Below are 19589 nucleotides of genomic sequence, written 5' to 3'. Positions count from 1 at the left end.
TTGTCAGTCTATAATTTTAATGGTAGGTTTATTTGAACAGTGAGAGACAGAATAACAACAACAAAATCCAGAAAAACGCATGTCAAAAATGTTATAAATTGATTAGCATTTTAATGAGGGAAATAAGTATTTGACCCCCTCTCAATCAGAAAGATTTCTGGCTCCCAGGTGTCTTTTATACAGGTAACGAGCTGAGATTAGGAGCACACTCTTAAAGGGAGTGCTCCTAATCTCAGCTTGTTACCTGTATAAAAGGCACCTGTCCACAGAAGCAATCAATCAATCAGATTCCAAACTCTCCACCATGGCCAAGACCAAAGAGCTCTCCAAGGATGTCAGGGACAAGATTGTAGACCTACACAAGGCTGGAATGGGCTACAAGACCATCGCCAAGCAGCTTGGTGAGAAAGTGACAACAGTTGGTGCGATTATTCGCAAATGGAAGAAACACAAAAGAACTGTCAATCTCCCTCGGCCTGGGGCTCCATGCAAGATCTCACCTCGTGGAGTTGCAATGATCATAAGAACGGTGAGGAATCAGCCTCCTACACGGGAGGATCTTGTCAATGATCTCAAGGCAGCTGGGACCATAGTCACCAAGAAAACAATTGGTAACACACTACACCGTGAAGGACTGAAATCCTGCAGCGCCCGCAAGGTCCCCCTGCTCAAGAAAGCACATATACATGCCCGTCTGAAGTTTGCCAATGAACATCTGAATGATTCAGAGGACAACTGGGTGAAAGTGTTGTGGTCAGATGAGACCAAAATGGAGCTCTTTGGCATCAACTCAACTCGCCGTGTTTGGAGGAGGAGGAATGCTGCCTATGACCCCAAGAACACCATCCCCACCGTCAAACATGGAGGTGGAAACATTATGCTTTGGGGGTGTTTTTCTGCTAAGGGGACAGGACAACTTCACCGCATCAAAGGGACGATGGACGGGGCCATGTACCGTCAAATCTTGGGTGAGAAACTCCTTCCCTCAGCCAGGGCATTGAAAATGGGTCGTGGATGGGTATTCCAGCATGACAATGACCCAAAACACACGACCAAGGCAACAAAGGAGTGGCTCAAGAAGAAGCACATTAAGGTCCTGGAGTGGCCTAGCCAGTCTCCAGACCTTAATCCCATAGAAAATCTGTGGAGGGAGCTGAAGGTTCGAGTTGCCAAACGTCAGCCTAGAAACCTTTATGACTTGGAGAAGATCTGCAAAGAGGAGTGGGACAAAATCCCTCCTGAGATGTGTGCAAACCTGGTGGCCAACTATAAGAAACGTCTGACCTCTGTGATTGCCAACAAGGGTTTTGCCACCAAGTACTAAGTCATGTTTTGCAGAGGGGTCAAATACTTATTTCCCTCAATAAATGCAAATCAATTTATAACATTTTGACATGCGTTTTTCTGGATTTTTTTGTTGTTATTCTGTCTCTCACTGTTCAAATAAACCTACCATTAAAATTATAGACAGATCATTTCTTTGTCAGTGGGCAAACGTACGAAATGAGCAGGGGATCAAAAACTTTTTTCCCTCACTGTATATCCCTATATGTAGATGAAAGCAAGCAAAAATTCTGAACTCATTGCTATGCTAACAGAACAAACACAGTGAGCAAGCAACATTTGTTTTGGTAAATTATCTTGTGTATGTCATAAATGACATTATAGCATGTTTCAATGTCTATCTTGATATTTCAGCAGCAGATCTAAGAGTGCTTTGTTGGATGAGGTTGACGATGAACACGGTGAGTTGCCCTGTGGATCAAACAGGTCCAGGCCAAGTAGGAATGGAAGTAGACTGTTGGTGGAACCAGTAGTAGTTCTGTTAGGTGGGTCGCAAGAAAACGTCTATCAGTGCATTCAGTCTGAGATTGATGAGTCAGTAAGCAACATAATTCTCTCGTCAGAGCTTAGAGATGACAATCTGTTGAAAGCAGTGAGTTCATCCAAGACTGTGAGCTCTGATATCTTTGAGGTGGCAATAAGGTACATCAACGCTGGCCTCTCTTATGTCCTCCTGCAAGCAACATGTAGCAGAAGCAGCCAAGTTGCCAGAGAGATGCTTTGCGTTGTCTCTGTGAAGTTGCTGCCGTTGTTCCCTGAGCTGACAGGAAAGGTGTTTCCCAGTGTCCCTGTAGAATTGCAGAGGATACTGGAATCGAAGTTGCCTCATGCCACAGCACAGGTTATTGTTTCTGTCATTGATGCCATGATTCATCTCTGTGGAAAGGAATGCACAAGGGATACTACAGAAGGGCAGGATTCCGTTAATAGCCAACTAAGTAGCTTTCTACATGCTGTGTCTGACAGAATCAAAGACATGATATTGAAGATCAAATCATTTAGCACCCAGCCTGACAAACAACCCGGAACATCCAAATCCATGGAATCTCTCCAGGACACAATGCCATACTCAAAACCCAAGCTTCTATTGTCATCCACCTCATCCATAGACCAGTCTTGCTCAAGCTTGATAAAGCTGTGCTCCTACTGTTATTCCACACCTGACTTTAACAGAGAGTTCAGTGACCTGGAACAGGAGAGACAAGTGGTTCAGTCACCTCAGCCGTCAATGTCAAGAAAGGAGGTTGTTGACCTTGGAGACTTTCCATCTGCAATTTGGGACCAATCAAGAAATATGGAATTCCATAAAATAGCCTCAATGGCAGTGAGCCAGATCATGGAAAACACTGTAAATGAGATCACCACACTTTTTGATTCCAAAATCGGCACCATTTATCAAGGGGGATCACTTGAGAAGCTTGATGAACAAAGCATGCCACTGGAGCCCTCTATAAAGCTCCCACACAACACTAGTGAGGCTGCATTTGGTGTGGTAGATATCATCTTGGAGGGTGTGCGGACTGTAATTGATGCCAACAAGGATTTTTTAAATATTCTCACAGACCCTACACTCTTTTGGGAGCAAGTCCAATTGGTTTCTGACATTATCCTTCAAATGGTCCAGGCTAAATTGAAGGAAATGTTCACCGTACAACTGCTCCTCAACACTGAAAGCGACATCGGATTTAGTCAACACGGTGTAGTAACCAGTGCAAAAGAGATCCTGAGCCGGATCTTGGTGAACATCAAGAAGGGACTGCCAAAATGTGAGTTGAAAGGGTCCAGGGAGGCACTTGCAAAGCAGTTTTTGGACTCCCTAACCCATAACCTCGAGCTACTGATCACCAGGGACGTGGATCAACAGCCAGAACAAGGTGCCACCAGCTGCTTTGTTGAACAGAGAGTGGCTGACATTAGTGCCTCAATTATTGCAGAGACTAGATGCAGCAGTTTTCTAGAGCTCGAATGTATGGTTGCTGATGTTAGGCCTATAACAACTAATTTGTATCATGCCATTGTGGAGACAGCAAACGTCCTCTCTAAGGATTCGATTCACTTCTTGTCTGAGACTGTGCTCATTGAAAAGGCCCAGCAGGTAATGCTAGATTCCAGCAGCACCAATATACTACGCCTGGCAATCAGTAATTCACAGATGGCTTTCAAGAAATCATGCCCTGGGAAGGAGGACCTTCAGAAACAACTTGTTTTGGATTTTGTGAAGACATCGGTAGGGAACCTACTCCAGAAGTGTTTGGGTTTAAATGCTTCCCAAGATGAATCTCAACCCTCTCAACACCCTGCCTCTGGCTCAAGCCAAAAGTCTATTCACTCCATCCCCGGCTGGGTGATGTCGAAGCTGAAGGGTACTAAGACAAGCGTGGAAACTGTCTCTGCAACAGCCTTGATCACAACAGCCATGGTCCAGGAAGTAATGTGCTCCGTCCCACTGACCAGAGATCTGTCAGTGGATGCAAGTGTTTGCCTCAGCAAAGGTAAGGCATTTATTCATTTTATACATTATTTTCTAAACTGAATGTTATCCCAAATGTAAGGGAGATTTGAATATAAGGTGTTATTGTACTTATCTTACTTTCGCAACTTTCAATCATTTCAAATATTAATATTTTTATAAAATGTCCATTTTATTTTTTAAAGATCCTTCAAATATGTCTTTGCCGCTTGAGGATATTCAATGTTATGAGGAGCTAGTAACAGAATGTGACATAGGAAAAATGGCTGAGAAACCTTTGGACACTGAGGCTGACCGTCCAAAAACAGGACTGAAAACTGTAAATTGGCGCGAGAGAGTCCCCTATTTCATGGGTCTTTGTCAAAAGAAAGCACAGACAATGTCCCGTGTAAGTCTGGCTAAAAGTCTGGCTTCGGACAAAACCAATTCTCAGTTCAGTGCAGAGGTTCCCAGAGTCATTGCTTTGTCTGTGGTTCCGGCAATCAGCACTGAGAAAATGCCTAAGCCATCTCTCACCATCACTAAGGCTCATGGAAAGACAACCAAAAACAGGCGAGAGAGATCCTATTTCCCTAGTTGTTGTCCACAGAAGGAGAAAAAGAAAGACAAAGGGAGTTCAGTTTCTACTTTGTCTGACAAAGCTATGTTTGTTGACGGTGTGTACCAGGACCTGCTCCAAAAAAAGGGATCTGCCATAAAATTGTGCCAATCAGTTAAGCAATTGCACCTTGCGGTAGAGGAGTGCAGTGCAGAGAGATTACCCCATTTATTGGGTTTTAGTAAAAAGAAACCAGAGACAATGTCCCGTGTAAGTCTGACTAAAAGTTTGGCTTCAGAAAAAAAAAATTCTCAGGAAGATGTACAAGAGTTTCAGGCCACTTCAAGTCTATCCACGGAGGCAAGAATCCCATCCCCAGTGGAATTGATCTCCAATGGGTCTGTGCACAGTGTAATGAATGCCCTTCTCTCGAAAGTCAAAGAGAATTCAGTTGAATCAGTTTTGGAATTTCACCAGGCAGTAGAGGAGTTCAGTGCAGAGGTCCCAATAGCCATTGCTTTGCCTGTGGTTCAGGCAATCAGCACTGACAAAATTCCTGAACCATCTCTCACCATCACTAAAGCTCAAGGAAAGACAACCAAAAACAGGCGAGAGAGATTCTATTTCCCTAGTTGTTGTCCACAGAAGGCTCAAAAGAAAGACAAAGTGAGTTCCGTTTCTACTTTGTCTGACAAAGCTATGTTTGTTGACGACGTGTACCAGGACCTGCTCCAAGAAAAGGGATCTGCCATAAAATTGTGCCAATCAGTTGAACAATTGCACCTTGCGGTAGACGAGTGCAGTGCAGAGAGAATCCCCCATTACTTGGGTCTTAGTCAAAAGAAACCAGAGACAATGTCCCTTGTAAGTCTTGTTTCAGACAAAACTAATTCTCAGGAAGATGTACAAGAATTTCAGGCCACTTCAAGTCAATGCACGGTGGCAAGAACCTCATCCCCATTGGAATTGATCAGCAATGGGTCTGTGAATAGTGTAATGAATGCCCTTCTCTTGAAAGTCGAAGAAGATTTGATCGAATCAGTGTTGGATTTGCACCAGGCAGCAGGCGGGTTCAGTGCAGAGGTTCCCAGAGCCATTGCTTTGTCTGTAGTTCCGGCAATCCGCACTGACAAAATGCCTGAGACATCTCTCACCATAACTAAGGCTCAAGGAAAGACAACCAAAAACAGGCGAGAGAGATCCTATTTCCCTAGTTGTTGTCCACAGAAAGCGCACAAGAAAGCCAAAGTGAGTTCCGTTTCTACTTTGTCTGACAAAGCTATGTTTGTTGACGACGTGTACCAGGACCTGCTCCAAGAAAAGGGATCTGCCATAAAATTGTGCCAATCAGTTGAACAATTGCACCTTGCGGTAGACGAGTGCAGTGCAGAGAGAATCCCCCATCACTTGGGTCTTAGTCAAAAGAAACCAGAGACAATGTCCCTTGTAAGTCTTGCTTCAGACAAAACTAATTCTCAGGAAGATGTACAAGAATTTCAGGCCACTTCAAGTCTATCCACGGAGGAAAGAATCCCATCCCCAGTGCAATTGATCTCCAATGGGTCTGTGCACAGTGTAATGAATGCCCTTCTCTCGAAAGTCAAAGAGAATTCAGTTGAATCAGTTTTGGAATTGCACCAGGCAGTAGAGGAGTTCAGTGCAGAGGTCCCAAGAGCCATTGCTTTGTCTGTGGTTCAGGCAATCAGCACTGACAAAATTCCTGAACCATCTCTCACCATCACTAAAGCTCAAGGAAAGACAACCAAAAACAGGCGAGAGAGATTCTTTTTCCCTAGTTGTTGTCCACAGAAGGCTCAAAAGAAAGACAAAGTGAGTTCCGTTTCTACTTTGTCTGACAAAGCTATGTTTGTTGACGACGTGTACCAGGACCTGCTCCAAGAAAAGGGATCTGCCATAAAATTGTGCCAATCAGTTGAACAATTGCACCTTGCGATAGACGAGTGCAGTGCAGAGAGAATCCCCCATTACTTGGGTCTTAGTCAAAAGAAACCAGAGACAATGTCCCTTGTAAGTCTTGCTTCAGACAAAACTAATTCTCAGGAAGATGTACAAGAATTTCAGGCCACTTCAAGTCAATGCACGGTGGCAAGAACCTCATCCCCATTGGAATTGATCAGCAATGGGTCTGTGAATAGTGTAATGAATGCCCTTCTCTTGAAAGTCGAAGAAGATTTGATCGAATCAGTGTTGGATTTGCACCAGGCAGCAGGCGGGTTCAGTGCAGAGGTTCCCAGAGCCATTGCTTTGTCTGTAGTTCCGGCAATCCGCACTGACAAAATGCCTGAGCCATCTCTCACCATAACTAAGGCTCAAGGAAAGACAACCAAAAACAGGCGAGAGAGATCCTATTTCCCTAGTTGTTGTCCACAGAAGGCGCAAAAGAAAGCCAAAGTGAGTTCCGTTTCTACTTTGTCTTACAAAGTTAAGTTTGTTGATGATGTGTACCAGGATCTGCTCCAAAAAAAGGGATCTACCATAAAATTGTGCCAATCAGTTGAGAAATTGCACCTTGCGGTAGAGAAGTGCAGTGCAGAGAGATTCCCCCGTTTATTAGTTCTTAGTCAAAATAAACCAGAGACAATGTCCCATGTAAGTTTGGCTAAAAGTCTGGATTCAGACAAAACTAATTCTCAGGAAAATGTACAAGAATTTCAGGCCAATTCAAGTCTATCCACGGAGGCAAGAACCCCATCCCCAGTGGAATTGATCTCCAATGGGTCTGTGCACAGTGTAATGAATGCCCTCCTCTCAAAAGTCAAACAGAATTCGGTTGAATCAGTTTTGGAATTGCACCAGGCAGTAGAGGAGTTCAGTGCAGAGGTCCCAAGAGCCGTTGCTTTGTCTGTGGTTCAGGCAATCAGCACTGACAAAATGCCTGAGCCATCTCTCACCATCACTAAGGCTCAAGGAAAGACAACCAAAAACAGGCGAGAGAGATTCGATTTCCCTAGTTGTTGTCCACAGAAAGCGCACAAGAAAGCCAAAGTGAGTTCCGTTTCTACTTTGTCTGACAAAGCTAAGTTTGTTGACGACGTGTACCAGGATCTGCTCCAAAAAAAGGGATCAGTTGAGCAATTGCACTTTGCAGTAGATGAGTGGAGTACAGAAGTCCCCAAAGCCATTGCTTCGTCTGTGGCTAGAGTGATTAGCGTAGAACAAATGGCTGAGTCATCTCTTAACACTATTGCTCAAGGAAAGCAAACCAATAACAGGCAAGAGAGATCCTATTTCCCTAGCTTTTGTCTGCAGAAGAAGAAAAAGCAAAACAAAGCCGAACAGAGTTTCACTTCTACTTTGTCTAACAAAGCTAATTCCTCTTGTCCCCAAGAAGTCCTACCCCAAGTCTGTGGCAGTGCCTCCCCAAGTCTATGCAATACAACAGAAACTCAGTCCACAGCTACAGGAACTCCATCTACACCCGTGGTTTCCTTTTCCAGTGGGTCTGTGCATAGCTTGGTATGTGCACTCCTCTTGAAGATCCGGAAGAATGCCGATGGATCTCCTCCTCAGTCAGAGCCAGAGCTGATTGAGAAAGCCCTGTCTGTCAGTGGATCTGTGTTGACGCTGTTGGCAGAGGTCAACGGAATGTCCGTTGATGAGGAATCATCTACCCCTATTTGGGCACCTCCTGATGAAGTAGTTGAAGCAGTGTACAAGGACCTGCTGCAGGAAAAGGGTTCTGCAATCGAATTGCACCAGGCAGTGGAGCAGTGCAGTGCAGAGGTCCCTAGAGTCATAGCCTGGTCTCTGGTAAAGGAGATAAGCACGACTCCCCCCAATGAATTCCTTGCTGCCCCAGCTTTCCTCCTCTCCTCTGTGCTGCTTCTCTCCGGACATCCAAGTAAGGTGATCTCATTATCTGGAAATTCCAAATCACTTGCCGCAGCAGCAAGTGATAGACTCCCTAAGGATGAGAGTCAGAAGAGGTTTGGCTTGTTGCCAAAGCTGCCTAAGACACATAAAATGCAGAAGATGCCAAAGTTGAAAGCGAAGGTATGGTTTGAAAGTCTTTGAATTAATAACACTTTATTTAGTTAAGCGTCTCTATTTTGACATTTGATGCTGTTTGTGTGAAACATCAGTTTTAATTGCTAGTGAATTACAATTATTGGGAATGATCAGAATTTCTGTTTCTGACAGCTTTGTGACTTGTGTTAACACTTTTCTATGACCTTCCAGAACAAAGTGGATCCACTGGCCATCTACCCCTCTTTTGATCTTCTGAGAGAGGATCCACTTGAGGACACTTATGATCATTCATAAGAGGATCTATTGGAAGGCACCTCTGATGATCATACAAACGGTAAATCGAAAAAAATCGCAAACATATGTTTTTGTTGAATACACATCCTCTTGTCCATACCATTTTGAAGTGTTACTGTTGATGGGTATAGTGAGTCTGGGCCGATTTTAGCTCATGCACAGAATTGATTTATCTCATGAGTTTCGCTCACACATCTCAAGTCAGGATATGACACATGTTAACACCATAGATATGTCAGCAGCCTGTCACCATCTCACTACTCTGTAATATGTTGGGATGCTGAGCAAATTGGGTTTGAACTGTGGTGAAATGTTTTATGACAATGGGGTCCTAACTAACTCTCTCTAATTAGACTTACAGTGCAGCTGTCCTTTTACATCACCTCCCAACCCATTGGAGAAGAACTGACATTCTGGCTCTGGCACCAAAAGACAGTCTCTCTTCACTAGCATTGCCAGTGTCATCACCAAGGCCTTCACTAGAGCACTTCACCCAGTCATGACCAGGTCTAGGACCATCTGTAGTAGTAGTTAACTTGACCACTTGATAATTCAAGAGAGGATCCACTGGATCTTCGGACCTTATGATCATCCATCTTTGTTTAGATAAATTGGATTCTGAACTAACAAGTTTATCATTCCATTCTTTTCATTCTTATTTGAGGTTGGTAGCCACACAATTACATTTAGACTTTAGCTAGGTTTCCATCCAATTGGCGACAGATTTTCATGCAAATATTCTAAATTCTGCATTAAAAACAATGTGCGCATTTTTCCAACAGTGATGTTTTCATCAAATGACGTAGTGCACATAATACCTTTTGCGGTACTGTTAAATTCCCATGTGTCGAATAAGAAATACAAATTAAATGGATTTTCAACTCTGATGGTTTTCTCACAAAAAGAAATGTGTGCTATGTAGCGAATGTTTCCACTCCGGTATTGGCACATGCACTCTAGCCAACAGCGTGCAGATACAAGATCTGTGCGCTGTCGGCTAGAGCGCAGATATAGCCTACATCAGTGGTTTCCAACCAGGGGTACTTGGCCTATCCAGAGGGTTCTTCAGAAGACTCATGAGACCATAGGCCTACTGGTAAAATTGCACAAGGGGTTACTTCTGGGCTACTCCAGGCAGAGCAAAATTCAGTTGGTGGTACAGTAATCAAAAAAAGGTTTGGAATCACTAGCCTACATGAGATTATGGATTATTCTTATTTGTCAAGCGGCAGCAAAACATCATTGATCATGTCATCAGCATAAGACACTCAACATTTATTGGAAAGGAGAATCAAACTCATCACCTTGCACTTTCAATCTGTAGCATAATAAACTGCATGCTTTCCCTACAAGTCGTAGGTGGAGGACAACATGTCATCGTGTGACTCCAAGTTGACTTCGATACGTTGGTTACTATATAATTTCTCGCATAATTCATTTTACAGACACAAAAAGATCCCACCTTGTCTAATGTATTTTGTTTTGTTGACATTTAAAAAGAAGCCAAATGTTTCTCTCCATCTGTCCTGACATTTTATCCGACATGTACTTTCGTCGCATAAAAAGATTGGATGGAAACCTGCTTTATAACACTATCAAACTGCATCTCTGATTTCAGTTTTGGAGGATGCAGAGGCCTGTCACAGTTTAAAGCAATAGCTCCAGCCCTCATTTGACATGTTGCCGATTACTGAGATAGAGGCTTGATGGGACATCTTAAACAACCTTACTTGCTCCAATATGGCAAATTGAATTACACAATTCTTACATAGTTAACCATACAATGAGAAGTGATATCTGAGCGTATCGCCATTTATTTTGCTTACAGTTAAGTTGACATGGATCTGTAAAATAAAGGAAAAAAAAAAGACAAAGGACACCTGCTTATGTATTGCAAAGTTTAATAGTAAATGAAAAGTGTGCCTTTCCGCATATGGGGGGGGGGGTGTATTAGAATAGATGGGGAGGGCAGATGTCTTTGGTCCATACTTTGTGGTTGCTGTAAGGAGGGGGGGTGTATGAATTGGATGGAGGCAAGAGAAGGCACTTAAGTTTACAGTTTGGACTGGAAGAATTGGACTGAACTAGATTGTTAGTTCAGTCCATATGACTGAACTAGTTCAGGGGTAAACCATATGCTCAGCATGTATATAACATACAAAATGCCCCATGTGAGCGCAACAGAATTATAGCTATATATACACACACAGTAAAGAAAGAAAATGTAAAAGAAAAAAAGACAACATGCTACTCAATCTAGAATAGATTATCCAATTGGAAAACAATGAAGTAATTTTTTTATAGGCAGAGAACGAAAAAAGGAAATGTTTTTCTCTTTGGTGATCACCAGATAGTTGAGAATGTAGACAAAGCTGTGAATGGGAGTTCTTACACTTGGTAAAAGAGATGGACAGGCATAATTAATTCCCCATAGAGAATAACTCTAGCTTTTTGACAACTGTAAGAAATACTACATGTACATGCTTGAAGCTACCACAAGGTAACAACTAGCAATGTGTTGTGGAGAGAAAATGCAGTGCATGCATCTCCGCAATTGAAAGGTAGGCCTACTGTGCATTAGGATTACTGAAAATAGGCCTATATTTACAGTGCAGATCTGAGATTAGGAAAAATTTGCTGAAGGCAGGAAGCTCCTGGAATTGGCTACCAAGCCTTATGTGCTCAAGCACAGTTGCTGATACATGCCAATTGATCTACCCTGCTGTATACACTCTGCACTTCCCCAGAAGACTTTGTAAACCATTGAACAAACAAGAACTACATAATCTTTATGTTGATGTGCAATATAACAAAAATGAAGACATTTTCCTCATGGCCAAATTATACTCCTATGAAAAGAAGACTTAAGTACCTATGTTTATAACATATCTAAAACACAAAGGTATTCCTATGGATAACTTTCTACCAGTAATATTGGAGGAGATGGGGGGGGTTCTCTCAATTCTTCTACTCATCGGGTATGACCCTTTGGTACACAGAGGAAACAGCTGTATAACCTTATACACATGCCTTGCAGTTTGACACGACACCGCTCTGCTTTCGGTAAATGGTGAACCATACCAAGCCCCATTTCAAAAGAACATTATCAGGGGAAAAAGCAACATTATGCCTCCAGGCAGTGTACAAGGGGAAACAATCAGATATTTCTCCAGATTTTGTTAAGTTATTGTATACTTTACTAAGAATCTTAAATCAGTCCCAACTCAGTAGTCATAAAACTTATTCAAACTAAGATCGAAACAGCATTCACAAATTTGATCTGATTTTTTTCCTTCTCTAGGAAATGATCAAGAGGAAAGTTGACATATTAAAAAAGGACAGAAAGCTCCTAAAGCTCGCTTTTTAACATGTAAAAGATCACAAGAACGTGCACTGATGTTCGTGATGCAGGCATCTCTTCATTTCTAGAAAGGCAAAGTTGCACTGTGATACACGGCAAGCATGTCAAGTGTGTGCCGTTTATGGTCCTGTCTGAGATGCACTGAAAATAAGAATGAGAGTAGACCAAATAACACCTAAATATATGTACTTCTAACAAAGGGAAGTCCAAATTCAGACTAGATGTAGGGGTTCCTTTCTCATACCTGAGATTTGAGAAGTGGAATAATTCATAATTAAATATGTATGTAATAAAGAAATCGAGCCTTCTCCTTGGATTATACAATAACAATATAGAGAAGGACAGGACAACTATCCACTAAACTATTCTCATACATGTGAGGGAGGGAATAAACAACCGCCATCAGGCAACATCCAAAGTGATTACCTCTAGTTCTAATTATCAACTGATTCATTGTCCAGTTCAAGGAGTACATATTATTTACAGGCGCAACCAGTATTTATGGAAAGCTCTAAATGAATTGGATACAAATAAACGTATGTAGTGTTGATTGTATGCCATTGATGAAAGGCTTCCATACATACTAGCAAGCATGCCATAACATATGGAACTAAAATGGTGATGACTACAAAAAAAAGAAATAAGGCAACTAAAATATAAATGCCTTTTAGCAGTGCACAAAATGCATATAAATCACAGCAGTCTCTGTGCTGAACTCATCATCAGATAACACTGGCCTCTGAAGTAGCAAAATGCTGCTAGATCAACAGGCATGAGAAAATAGGTCTTATTAGCAGATTTTCAAGTTTGGTGGATGAATGGTTTTGCCTATGGGTGGCACTACTGCTCAATTGACAAAAAGATGTAAACTTGTATTCTATTCTTCATCAAAAAGAACTTAGTGGGGTAGAAGGGGAAGGGTATCGAGGGTGGAGTGCCAGGGTTAGTAGGGGGTTTTAAGCCAGGTAGTTCCGGTGTCAGGGGCAGTGTGTCCGCGGAGGCCTTTGGGGCAGACCGTTATGAGAAGGGTGGTCTTGACGGTAAGAAGAGGATGGAGTGGAGTTGGAAGGGCCTCTTGTGGAGTTGGAGGATTGTGTGGCAGTGCTGGTAGGATGGCTGGGGCCGTCATCTTGGCCTTGGTTGCCCTGGTAGCCTTGGTAACCCTCGGAGCGGTAGCCTCCGCGATTGGTGTTCCTGTCGCGATAGGAGCCGCCATTATACCGCTGACCACCGGAGTAGTATCCCGGGCCCGCCGTATACCGCCTGTTGCCTTGGAAAGTCTGAAAGGTGCAGATTAAAATCACACTTAAAACACAAAGCAATCATATTATGTTTAATATTTTTACTCCTAAAGAAACACGACTGAAAACAGTTAGCAACTCCTTTAGTTGCATGTTTATGATTGCTTTGTGAGCTGACCGTTTTGTTTGGCTGGGTAGGGTGTCCTTCGAAGCTGGAGCCCTGGTGCTGAGACGGAGGTGGTGCTTCTAGGGACCCTGGGCCTGTGATGGACGAGGAGGTGGAACTACAGCGGGACCGGCTGGAGTAGCCTGTCTGAGGATGGTACACTGAAAGGAGAGGGCGTCACGAGGGCAGGTGTTACCATAGAGATACATAGTATTATTATACAAATATGTGTTCTATTTAATTCTGTGGGCGTTACTATCAAGACAATTGATTAATTACCCTCTAAATAGCAATGCAATACTGTATGATCACAGTGAGTTTCTGTAAGAGGAAAGACATCAAAGAAGAAAAAAGGAATGTACCTGATCCAAATCCTGTGACGCTTGTCTTCAGTGGTTCTAGCTCGAAAGTGAACTTCACAGCTTTTCCCAGGTCTTCATCATACTTACGTTCACTTACAAAGTGCTGGAAAAAGAGGAGACAAGACATACAGTATGTGGACACCCCTTTAAATGAGTGGATTTGGCTATTTCAGCCACACCCGTTGCTGACAGGTGTATTAAAATAGAGCACACAGCCATGCAATCTCCAGAGTTCCCAACTCTGCCACTGGCCTCTGGAGCACTGGAAACACGTTGGGGGTGCGTTCTCAGCCCTCTCCTGTACTCCCTTGTTCACCCATGACTGCGTGGCCATGCACGCCTCCAACTCAATCATCAAGTTTGCAGACGACACTACAGTGGTAGGCTTGATTACCAACAACGACGAGACGGCCTACAGGGAGGAGGTGAGGGCCCTCGGAGTGTGATGTCAGGAAAATAACCTCAAACTCAACAAAACAAAGGAGATGGACTTCAGAAAACAGCAGAGGGAGCACCCCCCTATCCACATCGACGGGACAGTAGTGGAGAAGGTGGAAAGTTTTAAGTTCCTTGGCGTACACATCACGGACAAACTGAAATGGTCCACCAACACAGACAGCGTGGTGAAGAAGGTGCAACAGCGCCTCTTCAACCTCAGGAGGCTGAAGAAATTTGGCTTGTCACCAAAACACTCACAAACTTTTACAGATGCACAATCGAGAGCATCCTGTCGGGCTGTATCACCGCCTGGTACGGCAACTGCTCCGCCCACAACCGTAAGGCTCTCCAGAGGGTAGTGAGGTCTGCACAACGCATCACCGGGAGCAAACTACGTGCCCTCCAGGACACCTACACCACCCGATGTCACAGGAAGGCCAAAAAGATCATCAAGGACAACCACCCGAGCCACTGCCTGTTCACAAATTTGGCTTGTCACCCAAAACACATATCATCCAGAAGGCGAGGTCAGTACAGGTGCAAAGCTGAGACCGAGAGACTGAAAACAGCTTCTATCTCAAGGCCATCAGACTGTTAAACAGCCATCACTAACATTGAGTGGCTGCTGCCAACATACTGACTCAAATCTCTAGCCACTTTAATAATGAAAAATGTATGTAATAAATGTATTACTAGCCACTTTATATGTTTACATACCCTACATTACTCATCTCATATGTATATACTGTACTCTATACCATCTACTGCATCTTGCCTATGCCATTCGGCCATCCATATATTTATATGTACATATTCTTATTCATTCCTTTACACTTGTGTGTATAAGGTAGTTGCTGTGAAATTGTTAGATTACTTGTTAGATATTACTGCACGGTCGGAACTAAAAGCACAAGCATTTCGCTACACTCGTATTAACATCTGCTAACCATGTGTATGTGACCAATAAAATTTGATTTGATGAATCACACTTAACCATCTGGCAGTCTGATCTGGGTTTGGTGGATGCCAGGAGAACGCTGCCTGCCCAAATGCATAGTGCAAACTGTAAAGTTTGGTGGAGGAAGAATACTGGTCTAGGGCTATATTTCATGGTTCGGGCTAGGTCCCTTAGTTCCAGTGAAGTGAAATCTTAACCCTACAGTATACAATGACATTCTAGACGATTCTGTGGAAACCATTTGGGGAATGCCCATTCCTGTTTCAGCATGACAATGCCCCTGTGCACAAAGCGAGATCCATACAGAAATTATTTGTCGAGACCGGTGGAAGAACTTGACTGGCCTGCACAAAGCCCTGACCTCAACCCCATTTTACACCTTTGGAAATAATTGGAATGCTGACTGCGAGCCAGGCCTAATCGCCCAACATCAGATAGTGTTATTGCGGTAGTCAACTAACCTTTATGTCCGCTCGCAGCTCACTCAGTTGGTTCTCAGACATGGATGCTGATTGGTCAGTTAGCCTGCGGAGCTCCTCTGCTCTCTTTTGACGGCCATCCAAAATGGCCACTTAAACACAGATACACAATATCAGTCAACCGCTCACCAAATATTCAGACACCTTCAGTTGTACGGAGAGAAATCCACACAAGCAATACCATACTGAAACTTGGGACTAGCTATGTCCTCAACATGAGATGGTAAGACTATTAGTTGACTAGTTTTTACAAAATAAAATCATACAGAATACAACACTGCATCCCTAAATAACTCCACAGGCTTTTCCTGGTGCTGACCAATATCAGGACTGAGGGAAAAAGAAAAACCACAAAAAAACTCCCACAGAGGAACCATACTGTTTGTTTATCAGTTGCTAAGGAGAATCAAATGACAGAAAATACTTCTCTCCTCATGAGGTAAAAAGGGGAAGGGAAGAAAGTCTAATCCATTAACAGTAACACACATCTAAAGGAAGGGAAGAGATTAGGGCAGAATCTGGTACATTTGAAGGAATGTTGAGTTTCTGTTATGTCAAAGAACTGCTCTAGAGTTCCCTCGCTTCTTCCCTCAATTCCCCACACACCTAGACACAAAGAAAGCATTTAGTCTCCCTTGAAACCTGACACTATTCACTTTTTCCAAGCTCAGGACACACAACACTGTATTTGGAGGCAGTAAAGAATAAAGGGAGAATGGCCTACTTGTGGAAATATGCAGTCTTGCTCTGTCATGTTTCACTACATTGAAGACTGGTATGCCTAAGGCCAAAAATAACCTTGAGGACATACATTCGAAGAATTCTCATTGGTTACGTGTTAATTTATGAACTGGGAGAGAGTAGGTGACATCTATAGGTAGCCTATATGGAATGTCCTAACTGGGACAAAGGCTTTCAGAAAAAAATAGAAACATAGTAAGAATAGAAACAAAGTCTAATAAACACTGAGTGTACAAAACATTAAGAAGACCTTAATATTGATTGGCACCCCCCCTGCCCTCAGAACAGCCTCAATTAGTTGGGGCATGGACTCTGCAAGGTGTCAAAAGCATTCCACGGGAATTCATGTCCCACGTTGACTACAACGCTTCCCACAGTTGTGTCAAGTTGGCTGGATGTCCTTTGGGTGTGGACCATTCTTGATACACAAGGGAAACTGTTGAGCATGAAAATTCCAGCAGCTTTGCAGTTCTTGACACAAACCGGTGCGCCTGGCACTTACTACCATACCCTGTTCAAAGACACTTAAATCTTTTGTCTTACCAATTCACCCTCTGAATTACACAATCCATGTCTCAATTGTCTCATGGCTTAAAAATCCTTCTTTAACCTGTCTCTGAAGTGGATTTAACAAGTGCCATCAATAAGGGATCATAGCTTTCACCTGGTCAGTTTGTCATGGAAAGAGCAGGTGTTCTTAATGTTTTGTACACTGAGTGTACATTGAAGTCCAAATGCTAATTGAAAGGTGTTGTACTCACTGGCTTCTGCTTTGACTTTGTCCATCTCTGTCAACAGAGTAACCTCTCTGTCCATTAGACTAAGAGAGAGGTGGGGAGAAAGAGAGATATGAAATGACATGTTCTTTACTACGATAAGTTGACCATGATTATTTACATTTCTAAGATACTTTGATTTTGGCAATACTCACCATTTGTCAACTACGACAACACTGGTTAGCAATAGGCTAAATGTTACGCTGAAAGAGGTACTAGTGGTGGTTGCTGTAGTGCAGATGTGAGAGCAATGAACTGATTCAGTGATCAAATGCTTAAAAATAATGGAATTTGTGGTATGTTATATCCCACCATAACAAGTTAATATTCCAAATATTAACTACAACTTTACAAACTAATGTAGTGGAGTTAATGTTGGGAGATGTACCAGCTCTGGAGCTCAGCAAACGTCTGCTTCATGGTCTTAATAGAGGAGTCCATTTCATCCTTAACCAACACTCTGTATCGAGTAAGCGACACTGTGCATCTCTGCAGGTCCTTCACAGAGCGGTCAATGTTGGGCGCTGAGTGTCAAAGAACAGGGTTAGAGGTCACTTGTCTTAAACAAAGCATTACTAGAGCTGTCGTCATTAACACTCCAGTGCACACATCCTAGTTTTGTAAGATAATATACAGCTTAGGCACCTGGGACTACTAATCTACCATTCGGACTGCAGGAAACCCATGGATTTGACAATATTCTGTATCAACAATAAAACACATTTGGCACTAACCAATCTTCTTGGCTCCAGAAAATCCCTGTTGGCTTTCATCAGTGGTGAGCACAGAGGAAGTGGATGATTGCTGGGAGTTGGTTCTGGGACGGAACTTGTTGCCACGGGGGGGCTGGTGATTCCTTCCTCCTTGAGCATGATGAGGGGTGGTGCTTGGGCCACTACAAAAAGAGTCTACTTCCACACCTTTAAGGAGAAAGACACTGTAGTGTGATATTTTCCGATGGGCAGGCATTGGCTTCAACTACAGAAGATAATCAAAAGTGTAGTATAGTCTCAACAAACCAAAGCTTGACTGATGGGTAAAATAAAGCCACTGAGACTGCTCTATAACAATACCTGTAATGTCCGACGTGGCAGGTTCAGATTCGAGCTCAGCTGCATCCAAGAAGGCAGAATCCAACTGCTCACTCAGAGAGTCTAATGAGTCTCCGTCCAACACAGAGCCATTGGCATGGAACCCATTCACTGCTTCTGTACTCTCAGTCTCCGAAGGCTGTGTGGTTTCGGCTGGAGCAGGCTCCTCTCCCGGAGGCTGTGGCTGGGGCTTGGGCTTCTTTTTCTTCTTGGGCTGGATGTTGTAGAATCAAAGTCAGACTCTAACCACTACAATAAAACCTTACACATCTTTGAGTTCATACATAACAAGCATATAAACTCTGCAAAAAAGAAACGTTCTGTCAACTGTGTTTATTTTCAGTAAACTTAACATGTGTAAATATTTGTATGAACACAAGATTCAACAACTGAGACAAACTGAATAAGTTCCACAGACATGTGACTAACAGAAATTGAATGTGTCCCTGAACAAAGGGGCCAAAATCAAAAGTAACAGTCAATGCAGCTGGTGGCCACACCAGATACTAAGTACTGCAGTGCATCTCCTCCTCATGACTGCACCAGATTTGCCAGTTCTTGCGGTGAGATGTTACCCCACTCTTCCACCAAGGCACCTGCAAGTTCCCGGACATTTCTGGGGGGGAATGGCCCTAGCCCTCACCCTCCAATCCAACAGGTCCCAGATTTGCTCAATGTGATTGAGATCCGGGCTCTTCGCTGGCCATGGCAGAACACTGACATTCCTGTCTTGCAGGAAACCACGCACAGAACGAGCAGTATGGCTGGCGGCATTGTCATGCTGGAGGGTCATGTCAGGATGAGCCTGCAGGAAGGGTACCACATGAGGGAGGAGGATGTTTTCCCTGTAACGCACAGCGTTGAGATTGCCTGCAATGACAAGCTCAGTCCGATGATGCTGTGACACACCGCCCCAGACCATGACGGACCCTCCACCTCCAAATCGATCCCGCTCCAGAGTACAGTCCTCGGTGTAACGCTCATTCCTTCGACGATAACCGCAAATCCGACCATCACCTCTGGTGAGACAAAACCGCGACTCGTCATTGAAGAGCACTTTTTGCCAATCCTGTCTGGTCCAGCGACGGTGGGTTTGTGCCCATAGACGACGTTGTTGCCGGTGATGTCTGGTGAGGACTTGCCTTACAACAGGCCTACAAGCCCTCAGCCCAGCCTCTCTCAGCCTATTGCAGACAGTCTGAGCACTGATGGAGGGATTGTGCGTTCCTGGTCTAACTCAGGCAGTTGTTGTTGCCATCCTGTACCTGTCCCGCAGGTGTGATGTTTGAATGTACCGATCCTGTGCAGGTGTTGTTACACATGGTCTGCCACTGCGAGGA

The 19589-nt window shown here is 43.5% G+C and overlaps 3 protein-coding genes across 4 annotated transcripts in view; 1 reads left to right on the top strand and 2 right to left on the bottom strand.

Moving 5' to 3' along the window:
• LOC139557566 (uncharacterized) overlaps positions 1 to 19589 on the bottom strand; it is a 182432-nt gene that overhangs the window by 106578 nt on the left and 56265 nt on the right. The gene's annotated exons all lie outside the window — the stretch shown is intronic.
• Positions 1528 to 9523, top strand: LOC139557559 (uncharacterized). The gene is made up of 2 exons (XM_071372542.1): positions 1528 to 8676; positions 8990 to 9523. The coding sequence occupies exon 1, from the start codon at positions 2060 to 2062 to the stop codon at positions 3875 to 3877; it is 1818 nt and encodes a 605-aa protein (XP_071228643.1). The 5' UTR covers positions 1528 to 2059; the 3' UTR covers positions 3878 to 8676; positions 8990 to 9523.
• The window catches only part of LOC139557560 (spermatogenesis-associated serine-rich protein 2-like), a 35330-nt gene continuing 26261 nt past the window's right edge, over positions 10521 to 19589 (bottom strand). For both annotated transcript variants that reach the window (XM_071372544.1, XM_071372545.1), the window contains exons 6-13: positions 18232 to 18463; positions 17893 to 18078; positions 17547 to 17682; positions 17144 to 17202; positions 15624 to 15733; positions 13767 to 13869; positions 13417 to 13565; positions 10521 to 13277 (exon numbers count right to left, since the gene is read on the bottom strand). In XM_071372544.1, the coding sequence (XP_071228645.1) occupies positions 12975 to 13277; positions 13417 to 13565; positions 13767 to 13869; positions 15624 to 15733; positions 17144 to 17202; positions 17547 to 17682; positions 17893 to 18078; positions 18232 to 18463 (1278 nt within the window). In that variant the 3' untranslated portion in view covers positions 10521 to 12974. The remainder of the gene's footprint in view (positions 13278 to 13416; positions 13566 to 13766; positions 13870 to 15623; positions 15734 to 17143; positions 17203 to 17546; positions 17683 to 17892; positions 18079 to 18231; positions 18464 to 19589) is intronic.

Source organism: Salvelinus alpinus, chromosome 28 (assembly GCF_045679555.1).
Source record: "Salvelinus alpinus chromosome 28, SLU_Salpinus.1, whole genome shotgun sequence".
NCBI classification, from domain to species: Eukaryota; Metazoa; Chordata; class Actinopteri; order Salmoniformes; family Salmonidae; genus Salvelinus; species Salvelinus alpinus.
Note: the sequence above shows the minus strand (reverse complement) of the source record. Positions and strands in the feature narration are given on the sequence as shown.

What these genes read in the sequence shown, in the direction of transcription:
- LOC139557559 (XM_071372542.1), top strand. Translation starts at nt 2,060, where the DNA reads ATGCTTTGCGTTGTCTCTGTGAAGTTGCTGCCGTTGTTCCCTGAGCTG.